The 23,922-nt window shown below is 37.1% G+C and overlaps 1 protein-coding gene across 3 annotated transcripts in view; it reads left to right on the plus strand.

The window, feature by feature from the left end:
* LAMP2 (lysosome associated membrane protein 2) overlaps window positions 1-23,922 on the plus strand; it is a 37,947-nt gene that overhangs the window by 8,969 nt on the left and 5,056 nt on the right. For 2 of the 3 annotated variants that reach the window (XM_090264694.1, XM_090264695.1), the window contains exons 2-8: window positions 694-812; window positions 2,066-2,279; window positions 8,219-8,377; window positions 9,325-9,512; window positions 11,030-11,152; window positions 15,315-15,378; window positions 15,937-16,101. In XM_090264694.1, the coding sequence (XP_090120820.1) occupies window positions 694-812; window positions 2,066-2,279; window positions 8,219-8,377; window positions 9,325-9,512; window positions 11,030-11,152; window positions 15,315-15,378; window positions 15,937-16,101 (1,032 nt within the window). Of the gene's footprint in view, window positions 1-693; window positions 813-2,065; window positions 2,280-8,218; window positions 8,378-9,324; window positions 9,513-11,029; window positions 11,153-15,314; window positions 15,379-15,936; window positions 16,102-18,481; window positions 20,068-23,922 lie in introns of those variants that run through there. The other variant, XM_090264693.1, reaches the window with a different exon arrangement.

Raw genomic sequence — 23,922 nt, forward strand, 5'->3', positions numbered from 1 at the left:
GCGGGTTGAGAACACAGGAAGTGATTTCTAATCAATTAGATTTTAAAGTGAAACGAAGTGATGAACCAATATTGCATTTATAGAAAGTATTACAGATCAAACAACCTTTGCAGTTCTGCTCCTTTGCTCACATGGTACACATACTTTGAATGAGTTATCCCACCTCTTCACATCAGAAGAAAGTAGTTTTCCAAGACATCTGTGTATCATAGTTCATGTAGTTTGCAACAAGCTTTAAGGCAAGACCATAGAACATCAGATCTATCTTTATTTTTACAGAGAAATACCATGAGCTGGTTTGAGAGAAGCAGGAGTTTAACACCCCTTCCATGTTTCTCCTTTCCTCATTTACCGTAAAAGGACAAAAATCTGAACAGGCAAACTGCAATTGCCTACAGCGAAACTAGTGAGGCACAGATGAATGTGGAAATTACTATTAGGTAAAAGGGAAATGCCACCAGTCTGTGCCATTACCTAAGCATCCTAGGTCGAGTAACTACTCTTCTTTTGGGAAGAAGTAATGCTAACTTTATCAATAGCATTCCACTAAAAAGGCAAAGAAAGAATAATCACCAAGATACCATTTCTATTTAAAATGTTTCATTTTAGAGCTGGTTGAACTTCAGTGGTGGATAGAGCTTGTTTTACATGTTTTTGTAGTACAATTTTAAAATCTTATTCTTTTTAATCTAGGAGCTGTCTCGTCTTATGCATTAGAACTTAATTTGACAAATTCAGATAAAGCTACTTGCCTTTATGCAAAATGGCAGATGAATTTCACAATACGCTATGAGACTACAAGCAAAAATTATGTAAGTATTTTTACTTTTCTTTGAGTTTTATAGCAGGAATTTAATTCTACTCTTTTTATCCTTTACATACATTTATGCAAATAAGATTTCATATGTTAAGTGACTTAATACTTAAATTCTGTGGGTTTTTTTTAACGTGTATACTTGAAGGTATTTTGATTAGTGTTGGAAAGAATATTTTAATTCATTGGTTCTTTGAAGTTTTTTTTTTTTGCAATTGCTTAAAGGCAAATGATCTGAAGACTGTGGTGTTCTATTTCTGTAATGTTTTTAACATGTACTAACATCAAAGCTTGTCCCTTTTTTATAGCTTGTTATTAAAAATCTACCTCTTTGGTAGTATTTATCAATCCCTTTGCCTTTTATTTTCTTTTTTTAAAAATACATTTTATTGATTATGCTGTTACAGTTGTCCCAATTTCCCTTCCCTCTGCTCCCCTCCAGCCGGTGGCCCCCCTCCCTCCAGTTGTACCCCCCACTTGCCTTTTTATTTTCTTACAGTTAAGGTCCTGCTTGCCTACAACCTAACTTTTTAAAAAATTAACAGACATTCAGGCCAGTTTTCCTTTTCCTGTTAGACAGTACATTAATTTGTCCAGAGGACTGGTGTGTAGCTGAGGAATCTGAGACTGGTTTACACAGCAAATCAGACAAAGGGCAACCTAGCCATGGGGCAAGTGTGATGTAGACTGAAGTGGCACATCCTGTGAAAGTGCTTGGTGCTCATTACTGCCTGTGTCTTCCTTACCCCCAAACTTCTTTTCAACTCTTATCTATCTATCGATCTATTTATTTATCTTACTATTAAATTTACTGGGACAATATTGGTTAATAACATAATTTTCAGGTGTGCAAAATTATATTATGACATCTGTATAGTGTATTGTGTGTTTACCACCCCACATATAGTTTACTTCTATTACCATATATTTGACCCCCCTTTACCCACTTTGCTCTCTCCTCTGCCTCTGCACTGTTTCCCCTCTGATAACCACTATACTGTTGTCTATATCTATGAGCTTGCTTTTGTTTTGTTAGTTACTTTTTATTTTATGTTCCATAGATGAGTGAAATCATACGGTTTTTGTCCTTTTCCATCTGACTTATTTCTCTTAGCATGATGTTCTCAAGATTAATCCATGTTGTTGCAAATGGCAGTATTTCATCTATTTTATGGCTAAGTAGTATTCTATTGTATGTATATACCACATCTGTATCAAATCATCCATGAATCAAACTTCTTTTTCTTTTAGAAAACTGTAACCATTTCAGACCTTGCCAATGCAACATACAATGGAAGCATCTGTGGGGATGACCAGAATGGTCCCAAAATTGAGGTGCAATTTGGATCTGGTTTTTCCTGGACTGTGAATTTTACAAAGGAGGTGTCTACTTATTCAATTCAAAGCATCTCATTTACCTATGACACTAATGATAGCACAACATTTCCTGATGCTAAAGAGAAAGGTAACCTTCATAATTGGATTTGCGTTATGTCCTCTTGGCTGTTTATTAATCAAAATGTGAAAAATTTAAGAATCATCCTTATGCATGTCTTCCTAACTAGAATGGAAACTTTATGTTTCTGTATCCTTTCCACCCCCATGTACACCACAGTGTTCAACATAACAATGATATTTGCTGTACTTTGTACCACATAGTACCCTAAGTGTATTACCAGCAGCATCTCATTTAATCCTTCTAGTAACCCCAAGAAGTAGGTATTATCCCAGCTTTACAGGTAAAAGGAACGAGACTTGATGAGATTAAATGACTTACCCAAAGGTCACACAAGCTATTTTAAGTGGGTGAGCTGGTGTTCGAACCAAAGTGTGTTGAGCTGGAGTTCATGCACTTAGCTATTAGTGTTTATTTCATTCAATAGTGGGCACTCAACAAATGTTGTATCAATGAGCAAATCCTTTACTAATAACTATTTTAAATGTGTACAAGTTCAGTAACCTGAGACTAGCAGAAATGCTTAATTTTCAAATCTTTTTGCCATTTAGATAGGGTTCTGACTGAAAAGTAAATGGCGATTAATTAAATGTAAAATGAGCAGAGCCAACATTTGCTGCTATTTTGAGATGATTTCAGGTCAAAATGAACTTGGGAAAAGCATTGGCAATTAGGCCACTTATAACCACTAGAACTGAAATGTGTATTAAAATATTTTGAAGGCATGGATAATGGAGATTTCCATTGTGTTAGGGATATAATTCTGTCCTTTCTTCCCCCTCTGTTGAAATTGTAGTTAATATGGTGCTTGTAGTAGTTTAGCATTTTTCACCGATAGTATTTTATTCTGACCCCAGAAACAGGTACACGTGCTTCAGTTGCCTAGACCTGGGGATAAATGACTCATTTGGGTATATGGATATCAAAAGATCATATTTTAGAGACCCAGAAGTGAATGCGCTTACATAAAATGGAAGGTATCACAGGCTGAGACTTGGAAATCAAATCCTAGTTTTCTTTTTACTAATCTCTTAGTTTGAGAGAATAACTATAGCAAGTTTGTTATGGGATATTTTTTATATTTAGCTTTGTTCCCTACATTCTCTTTCAGAACTAGTATAAGATTTGCTCCTCACTTTCAAGAAGCTTAAAAACTAGTTGGAGAGACAAAGTGAAATTGTTTTTTCAAGTGATATGGAAAAATTGGAAAGCATTGAGATCCGTGTGAATTTGTTGTTGTTTGTGCTTGGGGGTGGAGGGCTCTTAAATGTTTTCTGACAATGTGAGAGAAGCTCTAGACCCCCCTCTCAAAGTACAGAGTGGACTTTGCATTTGGTGCATAGTCCCTAAGCCCATCTGTGCATGCCTGTGGTTAAGAGACTGGATTTAAAGTGTCCTCACAAGGGGTCCTGATTAAGAAAGAGTACAGAGGCCCTGTCTGGGCAGCTTAGTCGGTTAGAGCATCATCCTGATACATTACAGTCCCGGGTTTGATATCCAGTCAGGGCACCAATGAGTACATCAATAAGTGAAACAATAAATTGTTGCCTCCTCCCCCCACTGTCTCTCTCCAGTCAAGAAAAAATGTTTTAAAGAGCATAGAGAAAGAAGAGGTCATTGTGTGTTGGAGAAGCGAAAAGTAGGACCTGAGCTGAAATTCTGGTAATGTAGCGTTTGAGTAAGCGGAAAACTTTGAGCAGAGTATTTCCGGCAGGGGGAGGCACAGTATGTGCTGTTTTAATTGGAGAGCCCCCTGATTAAAATCAAGGCTGTGGGTGTAGCAGAATCAAAACAAGTTGGTTAGGTGGCAGTGGGTCTAAATTATAGGGGACTTTGGAAGCCAAGGAAAGGCATTTAGCTTGATGGGATAGGCAAGTGGGGAACCATTTTAGGTTTTTAAACAGAAGAATGATATAACAAAAGCAGAAATAGTAGTTTATAAAGAATGTTATGCAGGATATATTTGGAAGTGAGAATACTGCAGGCAGAGAGGCCAGCTTAAGAGACTGTTGTGGTAATTAAGGTATACTGTAATGTAATGAGTGCCTGGGCCAAGAGGGTAGCAGGAAAAGCAGGTAGGGTTGAATCTGACAGATTTGATGGAAAAACTTTGGACTCTAAAATGTTAACACCTATCTCTTCCACTTTTCATTTTAAACAAGGGAGGATGCAAATATTTTTTCAGTCCTACAAGAGGAATGTTTATTGATTTCAGAGAGAGAGAAAGGGAGAGAGAGAGAAACATCGATTGGTTGCCTCTCATATGTGCCCTTGACCTGGCATCAAACCCACAACCTAGGCACGAGCAACCCAACCAGGGCAGGGAGGATGCTAATTTTCTTTTTTTATTACTAGCATCTGTAATATTTGAAACCATTTGGAATTTAAAAGAGCTTTCTTAAATGGACTGTTGATGGTTTTTGAAATAATTTATGTTTTCTTTTACACATGTGATAATTGAAGTGACTTTGAAACTGCTGTTTTCTTTAAAATTTTTTTCATGATTAAAATACAAGTACAGAGAATAATATAACAGGTTTGCATGTACCCATTACTCAGAATTAGTATGTACATATCATTGCTTTTCGTATTTGCTCCATCTCTTTATTTAAAGAAATAAAATCTTATAGACACTTGAGGTTTCCGTTGTACCCACTCTCCAGAGCCATTCTCCCTACCTCCTGAGAGGTAACCATTCTCATGAATTTGGGGAATAGCCTTCTTGTCTGTGTTCATGCTTGACTAATACATATATCAATGTATCTGTTCATAAACAATGCATAGTTTAAAAATGGTAGTATAAGTCCAATATTCCTATAGCTTGTTCATTCACTCAGATTTTTAACTGTATTTTATTATGTTCTTTACAGTTGTCTCAATTATTTTCCCATTGCCCCCCTCCTCCCGGTACCCCCTTTCCCTCCAGCAATCCCCCCCCCCCTTAGTTCATATCCATGGGTTGTACCTGTAAGTTATTTGGCTTCACCCTTTCCTATATTATTCTTAACTTTCCATTGTCTATTTTGTACCTAACAATTATGTTTCTTAATATCCCTGCACCTTTTCTCCCTCTTCCCCCTCACAGCTAATAAGCCTCCAAATGATCTCTGTACCTATGATTCCGTTCCTATTCTGGTTGTTTGCTTAGTTTGTTTTTGTTTTTATTCTTTAGATTCAGTTGTTGATAGTTGTTGGCATTTTACTGTTCATACTTTTGATCATCTTTTTCTTAAATAAGTCCCTTTAATATTTCATGTAATAATGGCTTGGTGATCATGAAATCCTTTAACTTTACCTTGTCTGCAAAACACTCTCTGCCCTTCCATTATAAATGATAGCTTTGCTGGATAGAGTAATCTTGGTTGTAGGTCCTTACTTTTCATCATTTTGAATAATTCTTGCCAGCCCCTTGTCTGCGAAGTTTCTTTTGAGAAATCAGCTGACAGTCTTATGGGAACTTCTTTGTAGATCACTCTCTGCTTTTCTCTTGCTACTTTTAAGACTCTCTGTCTTTAACCTTTGGCATTTTAATTATGATGTGCCTTGGTGTGGTCTTCTTTGGGACCCTCTGTGCTTCCTGGACTTGTATGTCTATTTCCTTCACCAAATTAGGGAAGTTTTCCTTCGTTATATTTTCAAATAAGATTTCAATTTCTTGCTCTTCCTCTTCTCTTTCTGGCACCCCTATGATTCAGATGTTGGTACATTTAAAGTTGTTCCAGAGGTTCCTAAGTCTCTCCTCTTTTTTTTTTTTTTTTTTCCAATTCTTGTTTCTTCTTTCTTTTCTGGGTAAATGTTTATTTTTATTTTTTTGTTCCAAATTGTTGTTTTGAATTCCAGCTTCATTCCTATCACTGTTGCTTCACTGTATATTTTTCTTTATTTCACTTTGTATAACCTTCATTTCTTCATTTCTTGTGGCTGTACTCAATCATTTCTCAGAGCATCCTAATCACCATTGTTTTGAACTCTACATTTGATAGGTTGGCTATTTCCATTTTGTTTAGTTCTTTCTCTGGGGTTTTGTTCTGTTCTTTCATTTGGGCCATATTTCTCTGCTCCCTCAATTTGGCAGCCTCCCTGTGTTTGTTTCAGTGTATTGGGTAGAGCTGATTTGACTCCATGTCTTGGTAGTGTGGCCTAATGTAGTAGGTGTCCTGTAGGGTCTAGTGGCACAGCCTCCCCTATCACCCAAGCTGAGTACTGGAGGTGTGCCCCTCCTGTGGGCTGAGTACACCTTCCTTTTGTAGTTGAGCCTTGGTTGCTGTTGGAAGCTCAATGGGAGGGATTTATCCAGGCCGGTCGCCTGCAAGGACAGGCTGTGACCACTGACCACCAACCTCCACCCTCCGTGGAGGATCAGCTGTGCAGGGGCAGGGTGGTGGTGCTCCAAAATGGTCTTTAACTGTCCACTGGGTGCGGTGGCCCTGGAGTTTCCTGGGTTGTGCAGGCTAAGGTCAGCACCCACCTGTGTTCTGCCCGGGGCCACCCTGCCAGAGCTATAAAGCAACCTGAGATGGCTGCTACTTGTGCTGGGCTTGGGGATTCCCAGGCGAAGCCAAGCTGTTGAATCTAAGCTTGCTGCTGCTAGTGCAGGGCCTAGAGCTCACTGAGGCCAGCTGTTGCTTGTTTGAAAGGATTTAGGAAGCCGTGAAGCAAGAGCCAAGACCAGCCATTCATATGGAAAAGCAGCTTGGGTGGGCCTGTAAGTTGGGTGGGAAGGAGTCTCTGGGGATCTCCAAGGTGGGTCAAACAGTGTTAGCCAGGTTGATGGAGTCTCATATATGACAAAAGCCTGCCTGCTAGTGGCTCTGTGGGGGGTTGGGGGGGAGACTCCAAAAAGGGACAATGGTCTCCACTCACCTTGATACCAGACACTTCAGTGTCTCCCTGTATGCCATTGGTGCCTTTCAAGCTGCTACCCCAATGCTGGAGTTCAGAGGGAGTGAGTCTGAGTAGGTGAGTCTGTTTGTCAATTCTTTAAGATGAACTGCTTGGGGCTCCAGAAGTTTCTTCCACTGACTCAATTTCCGCTGGTTTTTGCAGCCAGAAATTATGGAGACTTATCTTCCTGGCACTGGGGGCCTGGTGTGGGGCTGGGACTCCTCCTTCCTGAAATATACCTGTTTTTAATCCATCACATGTGGATGAGAGACCAGCCTGTTCTGCATCTGCATCCCTCCTCCCAGTCTCAATGGATGTGGTTTCTTTAATTTCATAATTGTCAAACTTCCATTCAACTCGATTTCTGACTGTTCTGGCTGATGGTTATTCTATATTTCAGTTGTAATTCTGATGTGGTCGTGCAAAGAGGTGAACTACGTCTGCCTACACTGCCATCTTGACTAGATCTTTACTCATTTGTTTTTTAGGTCTGTCTATATACAGCGAGCTTATGAATCTGTTCACTAACGTGAATGGTGAAAACAGTTTTAGAGAAAAATGTTCTAGTTCATTGATTAAATTTTTTCCCTTTGGCCTTTAGGGGGCGCCAAGACAGCAATAATTGGCTGCCTTGCTACATGATGGAAAGGCACAGAAGGCAGTCTGTATTATGGATCTTAAATAATACCTTCCTCCCTTGCTGCTTCTCAAAAAGAAATTAAGTCATTTTGGTGGATATGTGTGATCACAGTCTTTGAAGTTTTACTATAGGAATTATAATAAATACGCTGTACAGAATGCCTGTTATGTATTGCTTTCACATTTTGAAGATTTCATAAAATGGAATAATCTTTAAATTCTATCCCAAAAGAGGTTCCAAAAGCTCATGTATTTACTGTAACTTACTTTGGGATAGTAGCAAAAAAGTAAGGATTTACTTTAAAATCCTTGATTGATGCACATCTCTTCCTTGTTTTGTCACTGTCAGAAAGTCTAACATATATTTATATTATCACTTTTTTTCTTCCTTCTTGAAAACAGCAATTGTTAATTTATTTTTGCAGGTATTCTTACTGTTTATAACCCTGTGGCAATCAGAATTCCATTGGACGACATCTTTAGATGCAATAGTATATTGACTTTAGAAAAGAATGATGTTGACCAGCAGTATTGGGATGTTCATGTACAAGCCTTTGTCCAAAATGGCACAGTGAGCACAAAAGGTGACTACCTAAAGTACATATTTCCAAATTTGGCTCCTATTTATCATGAGTATACCAGGTAGCTTTAGTTGAAGTTGTTACCTGCAAGCATGCATATTCTAAGACTTATTCATAGTTTACACTAGGTGTAAAATTTTTATAAATAGCAATGCTTATTTTTGTGGAACTTATAATTTTAAGTTTATAATGTACCTGTTGTGGAATGATATTTCAAATGCTCTACCCATAGGGTTTTCAGCTGATCCAACCTTGTCTTTGTTTAAACAAATCCTCAGATAGAATTGCATTTGATTCTTGGCTCTTTTGCTTTTGATGATCAAGACAACAGCATAGAAATTAGATTTCTGGGTTCTAATCTTGAATTTTATACATTGGTTTTGTAACTTTCATACAACTTTTTGGAAATGTAAATTTCTCATTCACCAGTTTTGGGAAACTACCAATACTTCCTAAAAAGAGGTTCGAAATGCCTTTGATTTCCTGTAGGGGTGACACAAATAAATGGTTTATTTATATTTAAATCCTTCAATGATTTCTAAACTTTCTTCTGGTAAACACTGTCCTTCCTTACAGTAGTGATATGTGGGAGAGAAGAGGGCAAGCCTAGGTTGGGGCAAAATGTTTTCAAACTTAAATCTCTTATAGTCACATAAGAGGCAAGTGAAGTTCTTTGGGAATAAAGGGACTTAAGGGACTGAGATGATGGATGTGCAGCCAACCATGTGTGAGTAGATAAAACATTCGGATGTGTCTGGAGCCTGTCTGCTGTGTCATGAGTCTTAAGAGACAGATGAAGCAGCAGTTTGAGAACTCTGCCTCTAGTTAAAAATATGCTATCAAGGTATTCCCTTCCCTTCTTTTGAACTTCTCTTATGAGAAATAGTTTGCTCTTCTCTGGCCTTATGAATTAAGAAGTTTACTTTAGTTTATTCTGTCCTTTGTTTTAGAGTTTCTGTGTGATAAAGATAAAACTTCAACCACTGTGGTGCCCATTGTTCCCACCACTTTGCCATCTCCTACTACAACACCTACTCCAAAGGAAAAACCAGAGATTGGATCCTATTCAGTTAATAATGGCAGTTATATTTGTCTTCTGGCTACCATGGGGCTGCAGCTGAACGTGACTCACGATAAGGTATAGCTGTCTATATCTCTCATGACAAAGTATGGTTCTTTATTTTTATGGATACATTTTATTTGTATCTCCGTTTAAATAGTGTATCCTACATTCAGCTTAAGGGTAGTGTTACTAGAATGATGGCATTTTAAATGGAAATTTGATGTTGACTCATTGAGTTTTGATGAGCTTGGAGTTACTATAATCATGAAGAGTTAATGTTGCTGTCAAGGTGTTATCTTGGGCAGCAGGAAAGCTAGGAGTTTGAAAGACTCTTTGGGTTTAGATTCTGTTTGCCACCAGTAGATCAGAGAATATCAGAGTTAGTCATTATCTCAGTTTATTTTATTTATTTATTTTTTATTTTTTGTTTTTGTTTTTCAATTACAGTTGTCCCATTTTCCCCCCATTGCTACCCCCCACCCAGCCCACCCCTTCTCCCACAATCATATCCCTCCCATTGTCCATGTTCAGTCAATTTAAATACAAGGGGGGATCCAAAAACATATAACTTATTTATAAAAAATTGTGTATTCTTATATACTTAAACTTCAGTCACCTTCAAGGTACTCTCCATTTGATGCAACACACCTATTGAGACAGTGTTTTCCACTGCTTAGAACAGTTTTTGAACTCATCAATTTTGATGTCTTTTAGTGTTTCTGCTGTTTTTTGTTTCACATCTTGCACATCAGCAAAATGTTTCCCTTTGTGGACTTTTCTCATTGGGAGAAATAAAAAGAAAGTCACTTGGAGCAAGATCGGGTGAATAGGGAGGGTGGGGAACGGGGGTCATGCTGTTTTTAGTCAAAAACTGCTGAACATTCAGTGTGGTGTGTGGGCAGGTGTGCTCGTAAACCCCCCACCATGAAATGGGCAAACATGTTGAAAGTCTTCAAAAAAAATTTACTGAAACTGAATGCAGCCTCTCACAACAATGCCAGCTGGTACACTGATACAGATGGTTCCTAGAACACTGACCTAGCTGGGAAGCCTGCACTACGAGGGACCCGCCCTCCAGAAGATAACAGTTTTTATTGCCCCCCCCCCCCCGTATAACTCCTTTACATTTTTATGTGAACGCACACTGTAGGTTGATGTATGGGCACAGTGCTGCTAGCTATCTGTTTCTCCAGCTGTTTGATGACTTGAATCATATAGATATGCTCAAGTATAGGATGGCACTTCTAGTTGCAATGTTCTACTGAGGCTACAGAGGATCTGTTAACAAACAAATCCCATTTTCAGCATCCCATGACTTAAGCCAGAGAGATGGCTCTTACGCTCCATAAAATAGGTGTATTTTTATTTGGCTCATTACTAAGGAAGCTTTCCTCTTGTTTTTCTTTTTAAGTCATCTGAGTCATAGCTTGAGGACCTTTGCCAACTTTGTTTGAAAGTAAGACACCATAAACCTAAGTATCAATACAGAAGGATTTTTTTGTTCTCCACTAAAGTTGGTCTTATTAGAGTATAAAGTTTTGTTGTTGACATTTATGGTTAATCTGTACCCTCTTCCCCTCCTTCCCCTAAAGCTTGCTTCGATTATTAACATCAACCCCAATACAACTGACTTCACTGGCAGCTGCCTTTCTCAAACTGCTCTACTTAGGCTGAACAGCAGCAACATTAAGTATCTTGACTTTGTCTTTGCTGTGGTAAGTAACAGATTTTTCTAAAATTAGGTTCATTCTCTTAGAAACACATCTGAAAGTATAAATAGGGTACTGTGTGTTAGGGGGGATATTTAGCTCTATTTTCCATTTCAACACTATTTAATTATACAGTATGGTCCATTGATTCCTGTTAATCCCTCAGGGTCACCTCAGTGGTCTGTGGGCTGAACTCATATTAATGTTCACCAGTTGTAGCTATTTTGCTGTTATGTAGACCTTACGGTAGGAGCAAGAATTAACCCACATCAAAAAAACTTCCTAATCTCTCCACATATATAAAGTGTATATATATATGTATATATATACATATATATATATACACATATACATATATACACATAAATATATAAAAGATAAAGTAATATCCATAATATAATGTTTGTCCTATTATTTGTTAGACAACTCTTATGTTTGTCTGCTATTTTAGGCTTTTTGGAGGCTATATATACTATTTGTGATAACAGCTAACATTTATTGAATACTTGGTATGTACAAGGCTCTATATAAGTACTTTGCATGCATTAATTCATTAAATCAGAACAGTTTATAATGGCAGCATTCAGGTTTTTGTTGTTCATGCTTGTATCAAGGGCTGAATCTTAAAGAGAAAGTTCCAGGTTAAGCAAACATTCTCTACTTCTTGCTAACATAAATGAATCATTGGGAACCTTTATTTTCACCTTCTCAGAAGCAATTATTATCCCCACATTTGTTGAAGGGTGTGTGTATGTACTTGCATACACACACATTATAGCAAATGGGAATGGAAAAGAGGGGACAGTTATGAATGATAGAAAATGTTGAACCACCAACAGTTCTCAGACTAAGTTATTGTATAAGCGGGTAGAAAACAAGTTCTGCTTTAAAATCACATAGTGTATCTAAGAGATGGGGAAATAGTCTTAACACCTGATATAGAAAAAGTTGGGTCTATTGTTTTATATCTGAAGTTGGTTTCCTGAGTCTAAAGCCTTCTTTCTCCATGGACTGTATGCCAAAAAATGAGGATTATATTACACAGTTATATTTTAGAAAGGCTTATAAAAATATTCCTTTTTCTAGCATTCAAATTATTCTTCTGTTATAGTACATATATGGCCAGTGAATTACTATTAAAACCATCTAGTTACACTTGTCCTTTTCAGTGTGGTAACAGCAGGCCTCTGCAGACACATTCTTTTGAAGTTATTGCATGGTAATTTATTATAACCAATAAGAATGAGGAAAGTAATATTTTAGATTTATTCCTTTTTGAGTGATTGAGTTTGATCTTTCTAGCTATGGTAAGACACTAAAAGAAGTATGGTTTCTTCTGACTCTCACAGGGAAGTATTTGATAATTGCATTTAATTTGCCCAGCAGACTATTTTAAAGATTTTATTTACTTACTTTTAGAGAGATGAGAAGGAAGAAAGAAAGAGAGGGAGAGAAACACCAACATGTGGTTGCCTTTTGCATGACGCCAACTGGGAGCCTGGCCCACAACCCAGGCATGTGCCCTGACTGGGAATTGAACTGGCTTCTGTTTGGTTTGCAGGCCGGCACTCAATCTACTGAGCCACGCCAGCCAGGACAGACTATTTTAAAATGCCATTCAAGATAGTGATATTTTAACCATGCTCTAGACACTTTGAAAATTCAGGGAACACCTCTAATGTCACCAGAATTCAGTGGGGCCCATCTTGCCTTCAATCCTGCCACGATAGATACTTCTTAAGGAGAATTTATTGAATTTGAGTGTGTTAGCACAGGATGCTATGGTGAGATACAAAGAAGGCCTGTATTCTAAAGGTGACCATAGTTTGGTGGTAATGATAGAAATGGACAGATAATTACTGTTTTTGTGCAGGGCCTTGAATGCCATGCTAAGGCTTTTGAACTTGAGTCTGTGTACTGCGAAAGGTGCATACAAAGTGGGATGAGTGCTAGACCAGAGGAATGTAGAGGAGAAGGAGTGGTTAATACTGGCTGGAGGTGCGTCAGGAAGGTTTAATGGAAGAAATGACATTTGAGCTGGACCTTCAAGGAGGGTCAGGTTTGTACATAAGGGGAGTAAGTACAGAAGTGCAGGTTATCCCTGAATATAAAATAATATAATCAAGACCAGCCAGGAAAATGAAGCATGTAACATGTTCAGTAAAAGATAAATATGGAAAAGTAGTGGGGACAAATTGTGGAGAGCCTTGAATGTCGAGCTGAGACATAGCCTAGGCAGAGGGGAGATGTGATAAGGTGGTCAGGTGTTCCTTTATGCTTCCCTCTGAAATTTCTGAGTCCGTCCTCTTGTTTTCATTTCCCCACTGCCTTTGCCCTGATTCCAGGCTGCCTTCATTACCTTTTACCTGGACTGTTCAGCCTCCTTAACTAGTCCCTCCTCTTCGTCCCCTCCCTCAATGTTCTGTATCAGTTTAATCTTCTTGAAACACAGCCCTTCCTGACAGAGACCTTCAGTGGTTTTGTTTTGCCAGCAGGATAACATCTAAGTTCCCTGGCAGGGTAGTTCTAGCCACACACACCCCACTCCCCTGCCCTGCCACTTTGCAATGTAACCTGCATATCCAGCTCTGTTTCCTTTGTTGCCTCTTCATGAATCTCATGGTTCCTTCAAACTGTTTCCCGTATATAATCCAGCAAGGTAGGAGAGCATGGGAGTAACCATCATATAGGCTCTGCAGCCAGACTTCCTTGGTTCAAATCCCAGCTCACTGACTACTAACCAAATAGCTTCTAGGGAAGTTACTTAACATCTCCTCACTTTGATTACCACATCTCAAAATGAGGTGTTGTAATTATTCAGTGAAGCTTCATGTGTAAAGTTTTAAGAACAGTGCTTGCACTTAGTATAAGTCCTCAGATGCTAGTATACTTGTGATTACGCTTATCTTCCACCTTTACGCATATTGCCTTCTTGAATACCCTTTTCTGCTTGTTTCCTGATTGAATTCTACCCAATTTAAATGCCCCTTCCCTAAGCTTCCATTACTTTTACTACTCCCCTAGTTTGAAGTAATTTTTTTCCTTTTAATTTTTATAACTTATCATTTTCTTTTTATAATATGGTTATTTACAGTGTGTGTGTGTGTGTATTTAAAGTTACCTCCATTGTTATTTTTTTTTTTTTCATATCTGAACTTGGTTTCTTGAGTCTAAAACCTTTTTTCTCTATGAAATATATGCTGAGTAATTATAGCTAATTATATTTTGGAAAGGTTTACAAAAAAATCTTCCCTTTTCTAGCATTCAAGCCATTTTTCTGTTATAGTATATACATGACGAGTGAATTAATATTAAATTTCAAGACCCACTGGAACATTCCAAGACCTCCAGGGGATGCCTGAAACCATGGATAGTACCAAACCCTATACAGACTATGTTTTTTCCTATACATATGTACTTATGATAAATTGAATTTATAAATTAGTACAGTAAGAGATTAACAGCAATAAAGAACAAAATTGAAAAATTAGAATAATATACTGAAATACAAATTATGTGAATATGGTCTCTCTCTCTACAAATATCTGGAATTTTCCATTTAATATTTTTGTACCGTGGTTGACTGCAAATAAGTGAAACCGTGGAAAGCGAAACCATAGAATGTGAAACTGGATAATGGGGAACTACTGAATTTTATCTTCCCTGGCAGATTGCAAACGTGGGGGGCCAAATCTGGTTCATTTTGCTAGCTCCCTGGAGCACTTCAGTATGTTACTTTGTATATAATTGGAATGACTGGCTGATCAGATGAGTGCTTCAGAAAAATAACAGCAGTGAAGGAAAGATTTAGCTGGAGAGGCTGAAAGTTAGGGAGCTCCAGTTAAGATGCTATTGTGATCCAAGCTACAGGTGGTGAGGGCTTAGCAAGTGATAGAAGGAATAAAAATGGAGGGAATAAATTGTCGAGTGTCTGAGAACCACATGCCTACACCTCTGGTCCAAAAATTAGAAACAGAAATGCAGAAGGAAGGGGTTTCTGTCACATTCTGAGTTCTCTACTGAGTTACAATTTATGCTACTGGCCAGGTCTAATCCATAATTTTATCTTTTGGGTAGTAATATTAGATTGCTTTACTTCTGTAGGTAGTAACTACCTGTAGACAGTTGTGATGTGTTGATTAATTGCAAACTTTTTTTTTTTAAACAGAAAAATGAAAACCGATTCTATCTGAAGGAAGTGAATGTCAGCATGTATACGGTTAATGGATCTGGTAAGTAAAGCACCAGCCTTGGGGAAAAGAGTGTGGGTTACACTGAAGTTGAAACCATAATTGTCTTGTTACTAAATAATGCCTTATTTAATGGGACAGAAGATTTCAAGTGAAAATCATACCTTCACCATAACTTAAAATCAGTAACTTAGAATTATAGTATTCTATCTTTTGCAGTATCCTGTGTTTTCAAACCATGGTGGATAATAGTTAAGGATGTGATTGATTTTTAGGCTATAGAAACATCTATAGAAAGATAGGGAGCAGTGACAGATGATGACTAGAATTAGTAGGGTGATAACATTTTAAGTTATAGAAATGTTGAATCAGTATGTTGTACAAATGAAAGCAATATACCTAACATAATATTGCATACCAACTATACTTAAATTTTTTATAAAAAGAAAGAAAGATAGGGAACCTAGTGATCGGAAGAATTGCTTTTTGTGGGTAGACTTTGTAACCCAAGCTCTTATATTTCACTGAAATATCCTGAGGACTGTCCCACTTTTTATGTTGATAGGATAAGAAGTTAGTAATATATCTTTTTTCCTTTAGTTTTCAGCATTGCCAATAACAATCTTAGCTACTGGGATGCCCCTCTGGGAAGTTCCTATATGTGCAAGAAAGAGCAGACGGTTTCAGTGTCTGAAGCATTTCAGATAAATACCTTTGATCTAAGGGTTCAGCCTTTCAATGTAATAGAAGGAAAGTATTCTACAGGTAAGAATCAAACAAGTTTTATTAATAATTGATGGTCTTATGTTGACTTTTCCTTTGAGTCATGGAAACTTACGCACTGAAATAGAGAAATATGAATTCACCTCTCAACTCCGCTGTAGAGTTCCAAAGCCTTGAGCAAGTTGTATCACTCTATATTTGGCCCATCATCTTGCTCCAAGTAGATTTTTTGTGCTCTGAAAACCATGTGCAACAAAGTTCTTAAAAGCTAAAAACTGATAGAAGCTTTAAGTGATAAGGTAGGGGTGCTCCCCACAGGTTTTAGTTTGTGGGAAAGATGGCACTTGGAAGCAGCTGCTTTAAGCCTCTTACATCTGCCTCGGGGCCATCTTCTAGCCGGAAACATTTTCATACTCGAATAAAAGCAGTTTGGTCATATTTAGCTGAGACAAAAAATTGCGGTACCAAAGCTTCAAATACCGTGAACTATTATTTTGGTCAGCCAGAATGATCTGAAGAGTTTTAAAAGCATGTGCCAGTGTGAATGTGCTTTTTTGAAGATCTACTCAGTTCTAATGATGTTTTTTCTCAGATTTTTAATGAAACCTTTATGAAGGGCTCATTACAGTGTGTTTATACGAATATTAAAGATGAATTTGGTATTACAAGATTAAAATTTGCACGAGGGGAAAAAAGTACATAAAATTTCCTAATTGACTTGTGCTTTTAAACCATTTACTTAAAATTGGGGGTTTGTGGATTGTAGCTCTGCTGAGCACAGCTATTCCAGTCATCCATATCCACAGGATTTTTAACAATTAATTCCATGGTTTAGAAGGAAACGTAGAAACTGTGTTTAAAAGTAAATATGCTTGGAGCCATTCAACTACTTTTGCAGTACTGTTGAACACCTATACTGACTTGGTTAGGTCAAAATAAAATAGGTTTTTCACCCTGTCATTCTTGTGACATGAAAGGCTAATCACACGTGGAAACTTTTTCAAAAGACTCATTTTTCCTATGTTTTTCTTTTTTACTTCAATTATTTTGATCCTTTAATAGTTTTCTTCTTGAGTCTTTATCTAGCTCCTCTACATTATTACCTTAATTTTAGGTCCAGATTTGTATTTAGAATTTAAAATCATTTGCAATGCAGCTCAAGTCTGTATATCTAGTCAGCTGTAATTAGAGATGAGCTCTATTCTTTCTCTAATTTGAAACTTTGGTTTTTATGTACATAGAATTTAAAATGTCACACAAATATACATTTAATACAGGGGTGGGCAAAAGTAAGTTTATCGTTGTGAGTACACGAGACACAGAGTTTATAAATTTGTATTTTTCCATATGAATAACTAAACATAATTTTGCCGACTCCTGTATTGATAGTGAATGCATAATCGTGGGGTGAGGCTCTTGACTGTGGGTACCTATAAAAACAACACATTGGTAATACTTGACTCTATCGGAGGAAGAAACAGACCTGCAGTAAGGCAAAAGGGCGTTGATTGGATTTTACTGGATCACATTACTCCCTAGAAATAGAAAAAATAGCTCCTGTGGACTGCCACTGCTGACCAGATTGATATATGTAATAAACATTTGCAGCCACTAAAATCATGTACTCTATGTCAGGGATCTGTATACTTTTCTGTGAAGGCCCAGACAGTAAGTGTTTCAGGTTTGAAGGCCCTATGGACTCTGTCAACTATTCAGCTCTGCTATTATAGCACAAAAACAGCCATCAACAATAAACAAATGAGTGTGGCTGTGTTCCAATAAGACTTTACTTGTGGATACTGAAATTTGAATTTCATATACCGGTAATCCTCATTTCTCAAAATATTCCTTTTTTCTTTCTTTTCAACCATTTATTATAAATGTTTAAAATCCATTTTTAGCTCTTGGGCCAAATTTGGCTCATGGGCTATAGTTTATCAATCTCTATTCTAAAGGATTCCAGAACCAGCCTGACCCTTCTTATCCCATGATTAAACCTTCCTGATCTGGTCCCAGTCTCCCAAAAGATATTCACTCTACCACTAAGAGGCTCTTCTGGCTATGAGAAATGGGCTAGATTAGCTCTCTTCATTTTTGGTAAAGTGATACTCTTGTTTTAGAAAGGACTTTGAATGTAAATAAACATGTATAAACATTTGTTTACTCATAGATATGAGTATACATATATTCATATATATGAACATATATACGCACATACATGAAAGAAAGGACAAATAAGTTTTAGGATTTTAATTCTAGAACAATTATAATTTCCTGTAGCTTTATATTTAAAATATACCTGTCTCAATTACTTAAAGTTGAACTTGTAAAAGCATTTCTGACTTGAATCAACATCTTTTACTTTTGGACATTCTTTTTTGATTATACTCATTATTTATTACACACTTTCTCTCATCTACAGCCCAGGAGTGTTCGCTGGATGATGACACCATTCTAATACCAATTGTAGTTGGTGCTGCTCTTTCAGGCTTGATTATCGTTATAGTGATTGCTTACCTAATTGGCAGAAGAAAAAGTTATGCTGGATATCAGACTCTGTAACACTAATCCATGTGTAATCTCTGTTCCAAACTAATAAAGCAAGTACAAGTTCCAACATGCAGTACTATTCAATTTAAAGTATATTTGGTTGTAGTTCTGATCTTAGAACCAGTGGTATGCTGGGTTTTGTACTTAAATAAATACAAACACCTCAAAACCGTCAACTACAAATTGGTCATGTGAATTTGGTTTCCCCAGCCAAGGGATTTAAAAGTCTGCTATTTCTGCAGCAAAAGACATGTGGAAAATCACCTGGATTATAGGTTCTATTTTATGGGCTTGAATTAGTATTTCAGTGTTTTTACCTTAGATATTCTGACTAGAAATATACAGTTTAGGAAAAACCTTTTTAAAAGAAGAGATTTTTTTTTCTTGCATGTGGTTGGATTGAGGTAATACATTCTACAGTGGATTTGTACTTGCTCCTTTTGCATTTTTTTTCTGTGATTTTGTTTGCAGGTTAACTTAGCTGCTTTGACATTGCTGCATATTTGACCTATGAGAGATATGCCAGTTTTGAACAGAGTCTAGTATTATTTGTTCTTAGCAATGACTGCTTTCCTATGCTTTTTGAATACATTTATACTTAATGTAGCTGTAATGACAAAACATACAAAAGCTTTTGACATTTCAGAATAGGTGTTAAGCTTATTGTTTAATCCTTTTTAAAAGAACTAGATATTGCAATCTTTTAAATTGCAAGATACAAGACTGTTCCAGCTGGGCATTTCAACCCATCTAGGTGCTTTAGATACAATTGCTGGGCAGTGCCAATTTTGGGCATTAGTTGTTTGTACCTGCAAGTTGGCCTCTACCTGCAGGGCTAAAGTTAATGCAGACTTCTGTTTAGACTTCCAGTATCCTTGGTGGTGGTAGTATATTTTATTCCTTTCTTGTCTTGTCTTTTCCTTAAAGAAGAAATGCGAGTATGCCCTAGAATCTAGATAAAGAAGAGCACTCAAAAGTCTCAGTCCTCTTTAAAAAGTTCTTTGTTTGCAGCTTACATTGATTACTACATTTACTAATTTGGCTTTCCCATTTAAATGGTTCTGTGCTAATCAAAACTTACATTATTATTGTTCATTATGGGAGAATCATTATTAATTCATGTATTTGTGTTCAGCTTTGTCCTCTGGGGATATGCACCAATTGTCCATTTACCGTACACCACCTAATGTTTATATGAGAAAGCAAAACATTTCAGCTTCATAGTTAACACTTCAAGTATTACTTGCGCCATCTAGGTGTTTTTTTAATTGGAATGGCTGAGCAAATATTTACAAATTGTTAATATACAGCCGAATACCAAAGGTGCCTGAGTTTTTTTGGATGGGAGATTATGTGTACCCCCATTCACTAGAAAATAAAGTGTCCTGGGTTCCAAAATATTATTGATGTTGAATTAATTTGGTTGTCTAGTTACACACACACACACACACACACACACACACACACAAGCAATTGCATGTTAGCACATATATGTCTATAACTATCTTTTGAGTTATGTTGGAGTGCTAATTATCTTCTTCCATTTACATTTGCTCTGTTTAGAGTAGCCTGAAAATCTTACTGGCTCAATCTGGTTCCTGATCAGCCCGTTTTAAAGCTACATTGAGCTGCATTGCCAGCTTAAACACTTATTACAGACTAAATATAAATCTGATTTTAAAAAATTATTTTTTATTTAAATACTATCTTAGTGTAAGATTGTTCACCTTAGAAGAATGGATAATGCTTATAAGAATGTAGGCCTTAGATATTTCTCATGAGTCAAAACAAAGCAGCTTTTAAAAAAAAAGAAATTAGAAGCACAAGTGGGTGGCAGTGGCTTAATGCTGTTAATGTTTCTGAAGGTTTCCACATTTAATTATATACCCAAGTCATATTAAAATACCTCTAATTAGCACTGTTTTCTAGAAAAATCTGACTACATTGAATTTTTTTTTTTTTTTGGTATTTTACATGGGCCAGTTTATATATAGTTATTTCCATTATTATTTCCTATAGCCACATGTTCTTTGTACCTTTTGTAGTTTCATTTGCTTTACTGGGTTTACACCTTGATGGTCTAATGCTCTATGTGATTTTGGGTGTTTTTCATGTTTTATCATTTGTATAAAGAAACTGGTCCATGTAAATACTTCTCTTGTTTTTTCTCAAATGTTTAAGCCACTAGTTGATGTATGGTGTTTCTTTTTAGATATTTGCTTGTCCGTTTGCTCAGCATATTGCTTCTAAAACAAACAATAAAGATTCTTTTATTTCTTAAGGAAATTTGCTCACATTTTTTCCCGTTGGTTAAAGTCAGCGTTTTGTATGCCACATAACTGTACTATTTTCCAAAAGAAAAAACTACAAATGCTTAGAAGTAGAACTAAATTATTTCTAAAATGTTCTGTTGTTTTATTACTGTCTGGAAAAGCGGTCACATACATGCGTCTACTAATGCTGGGCTGACTACAGAATAAGAATCACCTGCAAAGTTTGTTATAAAAATTCAGATTCTAGGCTCCATTCCTAGAGGATTAAATTTAGCAGGTCTGTGATGAGGCGTGTGTGTGCATGTGTGTGTTTGTAAGCTCCCCAGCTGAATCCAGTGTGTAGTCAATTGGGGAGCTAGTGACCAATAATATTTATTTCATAGTGAAAGTGTGAGAGTATCTTGTGTACTTTTCTCAACTCCCAAGATGAGGCTGATATTTAATACCTATGCATAGCAGCTGTACATTGCAGCCGTACAATCCAAGCTTTTGATCTGAACCAAAATAGGATTGTGTGCAATGTCTTTCAGATACCCTAAAATACTTGAACCTTAGTATATCACAAACGTAGCAATATGGCTCATAACTTCTCTCTGGATTACCCAGTTAACCCATATGACTGCCAGTTAATCATCACAGCTCCCACTTCTGCTACTAGCTACCACATGAATTTAGCCAGGCTGCTTAACTTCTGGGATCTCTTAAAGCTGAGGACTTTAAAATCCTGTTAACCTTTCTTTCGAGTATTAGTTTTCCATTTCAGTGAAGATTTGAGTATATTTAGACGGAATCTGATATAAGAAGTTCTTTGTTATGTATCAAGAACATACTTTACACACAGTATAAAATATCGTCGGCAGCCGTCCGTCTCGAGAGACGATGGTGTAGCTTCTTAAGTGTCTATCTGCACCGCCGAGAATGGCTGTGCAGTCCGTCTCGGGAGTGACACGGCATCTGTCTCCTCCCGTGTTGAATCGACATCTTGCGATGACGCTGGAGTGTCCTCTCCAGTGGAGCTGAAGCTACAGAGCCTGGGCAGGGTGATATGGAGGGTCTGCTGTTGCCCATGCAGCAGACCCCCCCTCTCTTCGCAGCTGAAGGGTCCAAGGGAAAGACGGAGTCGATACAGCTTGGCTTCAGGTGCGCCGCAGGAGTTGCCGGTGTTGACTACAACGTCAAACCGCCTTAGGGACTCCGGCTCCGGATTTTCTGTCGGGGTTTACTCCCCTAGCCTTTCCCCTGAAGAGGTATGCCGCAAGGCAGCGGAGGTTTTTTGGAGTCAGAGTTTTCCTTCTCTGATGTACCCTGACTGGAAGATCGAACCAGCGACACTTAGCTCGCAGGCCGACGCTCAATCCACTGAGCTAAACCAGCCAGGGCAAGTATAAAATATACCATCTTAAGTTTCTTTTATTTTTTAAGGAGGGATTCTTATAAGACTCAGTTATTTTTAAGATTATACCATTTTATCTCTGCTTTAGGCAGATAATGTTAAATTGACTTGGGCTCATCTCTCTCCCATCTCCTTTTCCCTTGGTAGCTAACTTTCAGTCGCAATAATTTCCATATTTTGTTTTTGAAAGTACTACAGACATGACACTGAATAGCTTCAAGTATCTTTTAAGATTCATGTGATATACTTCAGTTTGGTTATACATCTAAAAGGGATATAATAAAAAAGATGTAATCAATAAAACATATTAAAAAAAAAAGATGTCACATAAGAATGCGATTTCTAGCTGATTTTTCCAGAGACATTTAACACAATTGGTTTTTAAAATGAGTTTGTTTTACATTTTGTTGGAATGTATATCTCAGCTTTCCAACTTACACTGAATATTGTATTTGAAAGATTTCTGAGCTAACAGAGAATTGAAGATAACAGTATTTTCATCTACAAATTTTCTGTTGAGATTTCAATGGCTGTGAATTTTTTAATCTTTAAGTCTTCACTGCTCCTGCAACTATTGAACTGTTCCACGAATACACTTTTCCTTTCCCCCAAAATATTTTCAGTATGGTCTCAAGTATACATTATGCAAATAGATCAGATCAAGATGACTTATAAAATGATATTTCTTCAGGATGTGAGCCTATTAAAATTACTGTTTTACCAAAATACCTTTCCATTAACTTAAAGAATGTTTAAAGGTTGAATGAATAAAATCATTAGTTGTCAATACTTCACATGCTAATTGAGAGCATTTTAAGTAAGTGACAGCATCAAGAAAGATCTTTGTATTAATGGAATTGCCTTTTTTTTATCTACTCTGGGAATATTTGTCTTACATGAAAGCCTTATTCGCAGTATTTATGAAAGTTGTTCCAGCACTAGGTTAAATACCCAATTTGGGAAAGATGGTTATGAATCCATTGGCAGAATTAGAAATTAATCTACTAATGAATTTTTTGAAAACCAAGTTATATTAAACCCAAGGCATAATACTGTATGGTATGTGTCACATAATAGTTTATATGCTGGATGATAATTTGAGAAATTGAAAGGGAAAGCTAACTGGATACTCTTTAACAAACACTGTATATTCACAAGTCAATCTGTCAACCTCAGTTATCTGGATTTTTAATGGAACCAAGAAGCAAGTAAAGAAGCTGGCAGCCACAGTTGATGTCATAAAGTCCATAAACTCCAAGACTGCATCTTGTTCCCAGTATTGCCCTGGAAGCTAGCCTGGCACATTTCTTAAATGCAAGCAGAATCATAATTGCCTTGCAGCCTGTTCATTCTTATTTTCAACCCAAATTCTAATAAGCTTAATTATCTGATTTATCCATCCCTGGTAGATTGCAAACTAGGAGGAGAACTGGAGCAATTAGAGTCAAAGAAATAGAAAAATAGTGAGAAGTGGTGATTAAAACATCCTAGCCTTCTTTCCCTTCTTGCAAATGTACCTATCTGCACTATTCATTCCTTCCTCCTCTCCAGTCTCAGCAGGTTTTCTTTTGTTGGTCAGTGCTCTGAAATCCCATTTTTCCTACCTCTTAAGAAACCGTGTATCATTCAGCATCTCCTACTGTTAAA

This window comes from Furipterus horrens, unplaced genomic scaffold (assembly GCF_987537825.1).
Source record: "Furipterus horrens unplaced genomic scaffold, mFurHor1.1.pri manual_scaffold_17, whole genome shotgun sequence".
NCBI lineage: Eukaryota > Metazoa > Chordata > Mammalia > Chiroptera > Furipteridae > Furipterus > Furipterus horrens.